Source organism: Bidens hawaiensis, unplaced genomic scaffold (genome assembly GCF_021521415.1).
Source record: "Bidens hawaiensis isolate Kalapana, Puna unplaced genomic scaffold, B.hawaiensis_p1.1 tig00006773_1, whole genome shotgun sequence".
NCBI classification, from domain to species: Eukaryota; Viridiplantae; Streptophyta; class Magnoliopsida; order Asterales; family Asteraceae; genus Bidens; species Bidens hawaiensis.
This window is the reverse complement of record NW_027491462.1, coordinates 187,844-193,792: the sequence shown is the minus strand read 5'-3', so window position 1 is coordinate 193,792 and position 5,949 is coordinate 187,844. Positions and strand designations below refer to the sequence as shown.

General features: G+C 36.4%; 1 protein-coding gene across 1 annotated transcript; it reads left to right on the top strand.

Moving 5' to 3' along the window:
- The first annotated feature begins 1,232 nt into the window (after positions 1-1,232).
- LOC143633499 (histone deacetylase 6-like) lies at positions 1,233-5,185 on the top strand. Its single transcript, XM_077101795.1, has 6 exons — positions 1,233-1,794; positions 2,362-2,802; positions 2,889-3,031; positions 3,953-4,047; positions 4,131-4,248; positions 5,111-5,185. Exons 1-6 carry the CDS (start codon positions 1,258-1,260, stop codon positions 5,124-5,126), a joined length of 1,350 nt encoding a protein of 449 aa, XP_076957910.1. The 5' UTR covers positions 1,233-1,257; the 3' UTR covers positions 5,127-5,185.
- Positions 5,186-5,949: the final 764 nt, after the last annotated feature.

The window sequence follows — 5,949 nt, the reverse complement described above, 5'->3', positions numbered from 1 at the left end:
GTACAACTCAAATGTATGTCAACTATACATGTATAAACCATTATCTATGCAAACATATATTACCAGAACAATATGGACAACGTCCAATCCGCCGACCACCACACACACAACATACAACCCAACTACGCTGCATCACCAACACACACACAACAACATACAGTGGGAACCCAACTATGCCGCATCGCGGCGGGTGAGCCCACTAGTTATGTAATAGTTACGCTTGGGGTTAATGATAACTAGGAGAGGTGAGAAGTAGGCTTAGTATGTAAAGACACTTGTAATTAGGGTTTATCATTAGACACGTAACATTGTATTGCAAAACAAAGACAAAAGGTGCATTTGAGAGTAAGCTTTTGAGAAATCATATTGTGTTTACCCATTTTTAGTGCTGATTATTTGCTTAAGCATGTTTCTGTTCTTCTACATCTTTTAGCCACAAGATCTATATGTTTCCGTCACCTATATCTTTGATTTGACCCGCTTGTGAGATATCCGTAAGCATGAGAGGTACCATGCACTACCCTAAGTTTCCATCAATCATGAACTGTCATCTCATCTTTACCCTCAACTCTCCTAAACTATCCAGCTTAGTAGTGACGGTTAGGGTGTGCATTGATCGGTTTGGGGCGGTTTTTGCACAAAACCATAACTGTAACAAAGATGTTGGCTAATGGATAAACGTAACCATAATTATAATCATAACCGACTGGTTATGGTGGTTTCAATTAATCGGTTTGAAGGTTATAGTTTATTGGTTATACGTTGGTTAATTGTGAATTTGGGGCGGCTTTGGGTGTAACTCAAAATAAAAAAATAATTAGGTCTCAAAGTTTGAGCTAAAAATCTTTATACAATGAAATAAACTGCTATACACATTTGGATAAACTAGTATATTACATAACATAAAAAAATATTCATGTAACTTATAATATCAAAAGAAGTACATTCGGTTCAGTTTTAGCAGCTTTGAAAACCATGTTAACCATAATCGACCCATAATTACCGTTTTTAGAAAATCACTAAGCCAACCCACCAGTCTTTAATACAATTCCATTATATCGGTTCAGTTTCATCGTTTAACATAGTCATGACTTATGAATCGATTGATTCAGTTTTGTGAATCATCTAGTACTCGGTTACCTTACCCGTGGGTGCCCCGTCCACCCTAATAAATACCTAGGTCTCAAAACCTCATAATCCTTGCACACACCCAACAGAATCTTCTTCCGACCCGAATCCCAACACCGCCACCGTACAATGGTCGACTCGTCCTTCGTATCACTCCCCGGCGGCCCCGACGGCAAGAAACGGCGGGTCACTTACTTCTACGAACCCTCGATCGGTGACTATTATTACGGCCAAGGCCACCCGATGAAACCCCACCGCATCCGCATGGCCCACAACCTCATCGTCCACTACTCTCTTCACCGCCGTATGGAAATCGTCCGCCCCTTTCCCGCCGGCCCAGAAGACATTAGAAAGTTCCACTCCGATGATTATGTCGATTTCTTAGCCTTTGTCGCACCCGACACTGTGCAGGACCACACCCATACCCGACACCTCAAGCGCTTTAATGTTGGGGAGGACTGCCCTGTCTTTGATGGGATTTTTGAGTTTTGTCAGGCGTCGGCCGGTGGGTCCATTGGAGCTGCGGTTAAGTTGAACCGGCAAGACGCCGACATTGCGATTAATTGGGCGGGCGGGTTGCATCATGCCAAGAAGTCTGAGGCTTCGGGGTTTTGTTATGTTAACGATATTGTTTTGGGTATTCTTGAGCTGCTTAAAGTCCACAGGGTATGCATGGGTCTTTGACTGTTAGTGAAGTTTATCTTCTGTTTTATGAATATTATTGAAAATCTTGCTTTTTGGTATGAGGTTAGGTGATTAAAAATGTAAGCTTCATTTGGTATTCTGTGTTTTCTAATATAAAATAAGTTAGCATTGTAATACAAGGAAATGGATACTGATATGTGTTTTTAGGGTTTTTTAAAATGTAAATTTTATTTGGTATTGTGTGTTTTCTAATATAAATTAGGCGATCAAGATTATTAGAAGTTAACATTGTAATACGAGTAAAAGAAGTGGATACTGATATGTGTTTTTGGGTCCGAAAGATGTTATGTGCGTTTCTAATATAAAAGTAGGTGATCAAAATTGTTAGAAGATGCCATTGTAATACAAGTAAGAAATGGATATTGATATGCGTTTTAGGGACCAAAAAATGTTAATATCATTTGGTATTATGTGTTTTCTGATATAAAATTAGGTAATCAATGTTATTTGGCATTATGTGTTTTACACTTGTTATAACGATTGATATACTTAATAATTAACACTACTATTATTATCATCATGATGCAGCGTGTATTATATGTGGATATTGACATCCACCATGGAGATGGAGTTGAAGAAGCTTTCTTTACAACCGACAGAGTGATGACGGTTTCTTTTCACAAATTTGGGGATTTTTTCCCGGGCACGGGTCACATTAAAGACATCGGTGCAAACCAGGGAAAGTATTACGCGTTAAACGTGCCTTTGAATGATGGCATGGACGATGATAGCTTTCGTGGTCTGTTTAGACCGATTGTTCACAAAGTTATGGAAGTTTATCAGCCTGATGCTGTTGTTCTTCAATGTGGGGCCGATTCATTGGCTGGTGATCGGCTTGGGTGCTTCAACTTGTCCGTTAAAGGGCATGCAGATTGTTTGAGGTATCTTAGGTCGTTTAATGTTCCACTCATGGTGTTAGGCGGGGGTGGTTATACCATTCGCAACGTGGCTCGTTGTTGGTGTTATGAGGTATTTTGCACCCTCTCTTTGTCAATATAATCTTATTAGGGAGATGAAATACTTATGATTGAATTTGATTTTATGAAAATTTGCAGACTGCAGTTGCAGTAGGTGTTGAACCCGAAAACAAGCTGCCTTATAATGAGTATTATGAGTATTTTGGACCGGATTACACTCTCCATGTTGAACCAAGTCCACTTGACAACCAAAATACTCCAAAGGATTTGGAGAAAATTAGGTGAGACTTTTATGGATATTTTTTGTTTGTTTGTTTGTTAGTTTGTTATATCTTTGTAGGATGCAGTTAATTAGAAATGATATGTTATTATTGATCTTCAAATAAATGGTCAGCTTTGTAGGATGCAGTTAATTAGAAATGATATGTAATTATTGATCTTCAAATAAATGGTTACTTGGTTGGTTTTGTGCCTATATGTCTAGTTGTTTTATCAGGAGATAAGTGTGACTGCTTGGCAGATTATGCAAGAAATAGTTTTGTTTTATTTTATTTTATAGTGTGTGTGTTTTTGGAGGCTTTTTCTTTGATATGTGGAGTCTTGTAGGACTTAATAGATGACAATGCTTGAGAGATTGTGACAAAATGCGAACATTTAAGAATTTTTACAATTCCAAGTAAATATAAATCAGCATGACAGCATGTGTTTAGTTAACAGAAAGTAAATATAAACGAAGGGTAAAAGATTTGTAGTTATTACAGATTGTGGATGTTTCATGAGTTTTTTATTATTATTCTGATTATTTTTATTGTTATAATATTATTGCATTGTTATTCTTTTATTTTTCATTTTTGCAATTTATTTGATATCATACCTCTATGGATACATATTTGACTGTTACTTAGTATCAGCAACATCCGAGTTTAAGGCATTTATAGCTTGTTTGTAAGGTTGACGTGAAACAATTATTTGACTATAAACCTAATGTCTAAAATGCCCTTCAATGATGTCACAATGGCGGTATGTTCTGCAGCCAGATCCATGTTAGCAAAACTTTGTAACTATGTACTGGCTCTGTTGCTCAAAGTCTATACTAAAAGCTAAAATATTAGCAGAATTGCAAATGAAGTTTCTTTGAAAAGCCAGAATGCAAATGAAGTTTATTTGAAAAGCTAATATCAACTAATATTAAAATATTACAGGAACATGCTGTTGGAACAACTGTCTAGATTGCCACATTCTCCTAGTGTTCCATTCCAGACGACGCCACCCGTCACCGAAGCGCCTGAAGAGGCAAGTAAATTTTTGTTTTACGCAGAATATCCACCTGTTTGTCTCGTGTTTTATTTCATGTGTAATGTTTTCAAAAAATACAGGCAGAGGAGCCCATGGAGAAACGGCCAAAACCACGCATATGGAGTGGCCAAGAATATGATTCAGATGTTGATGAAGAAGAAAAGCCCCAACGTCAAAGCTTCAATGCAAATAATAACACAAGGTATAATTCCATGTCTTTTTTATAAAGAAAGATGAATAGTTTGTGTGACAAAAGTCACACTGATGATTTAAAACTTATAATACAATTGGTTCAATTTAAACAAATCAAATGGGTCAAAAGTCAGTTAAGAGTGTATTTTGAATGCGTAAAGCTCTCTAAAATCATTTTATTAAAAAAGTAAGTTGTATAATGTATTAATGTTTGTAATCGTATTTGACACAGCAACCGTTCACATTTAACAATAAAGATGTTTTTTCTTTTTCTTTTTTTTGAAAAAATGTTTCTAGTCAACCCAGCTTCACTTTAACCGTCACCAAAAGTTTGACTTATCACCCAATTTGTTCAACCCACCTGTTTTGCCAACAAAATATAAACGAGTTAAGATTGAGGCGAGCCTTTTAATATTTTTTTAAACCCTTGTGATGTATACCACAAATGGGTTTGAGTGTAAATCATTAAACATAAACGATAATTGTAATTTGTTTGATTTTGAAAAGTCAACTATGTTTTAGTAAACCTAGGGGTGTTCAAAACTGAAGCATGTGGGTCGGTTAGTTTGGTTTAAGACTTATGCAGTTTGGTCCCCTATTTGTTTACAGTTTGGAACTTGAAATAACCATGTAAACCGAACAGGTCTATTAACTTCTTTTAATTTATTTAATTTTATTTCTGGAATATGCAATTTTATATGTATGGACCGGACCATATTTATTAACTAAAAAAACGTGAAAGGCCTGTTTAAATTATCAAACTGCTATAACCTGTCAAACTCCAAACTGGACTGTGAACACCCCAAACTAAACTTATTCATTCATGCTTTTATGGTTTTAATTGAATTGGAAACTGCAACCGTTTTTGTTAGGGATTATGCCACATAAAGGAAGATGATGGATGGAGATGCTCCATGAGTGGGAGGAGCTTTGTTATTTTGTGCTACAAAAACTATGAAGTTGTTGCATCTCTCTGAATTCTAACAACTTAGAAGAGTAGTACCCAGAATTGTAACTCTTGTAAATCCTTGGGTTAATGTTCATGAGAATCCTTTCATGATTATAACTTTTAAACTGGTTTTAGTTCTTGAAATCTATGTTTTACAATTTTATTGCATCATTTTCTTCTATGAAAATCTTGGAGAGTGTGGATTTCTGTCGACAATGCATGCTGTTTTTAGACAATATAACGTCACGGTGTGAATCTTGAGGTCAAGAATGAATGCGGTTGGTGAAGGGGGATGACATTGTCTATTTCTACAATCTTTTTCAATCATCAGGAAAAAGAGCGCGCTCCATAATCGGACAACATAATGAAATAACTACCTTCACAAGAACGAAAGACACCACCCAATGTTATGCTAATGTTCTGTATGCATAGGGGTAAAACCTGCTAGTGTTCATACAGAAGATGAAGAAGGTGAAGGGGATTGGGATAATCAAGACTAGGGAAAAAATGGTCATAACGGGGGTAATTGAAATGTTCAGGAGAACACCAAGATTAGTAAGTAAATCAAGTTAAGATGTGTCACACCCTCAAATTTCAACTAGCTGGTTTTACCATGAGGCGCGTGACATACTGTAACGCCCGTAAATTTAGTTAATCGGCTCGATCGTTTATAAATGTTTGTTTAAAAGCCGGGGTTTCATCTTCCTAATTTAGAGCCTTGTAATACGTTTTAAAAGTTTGTTTTATCTATCCTCTTGCTTA

Excerpts from the sequence above, each read along its gene's own strand:
- LOC143633499 (XM_077101795.1), top strand. The coding sequence starts at position 1,258 with ATGGTCGACTCGTCCTTCGTATCACTCCCCGGCGGCCCCGACGGCAAG. Across the intron at positions 2,803-2,888 it reads CTCGTTGTTGGTGTTATGAG|ACTGCAGTTGCAGTAGGTGT; the intron begins GTATTTTGCACC and ends GAAAATTTGCAG. Across the intron at positions 4,048-4,130 it reads CGAAGCGCCTGAAGAGGCAA|AGGAGCCCATGGAGAAACGG; the intron begins GTAAATTTTTGT and ends AAATACAGGCAG.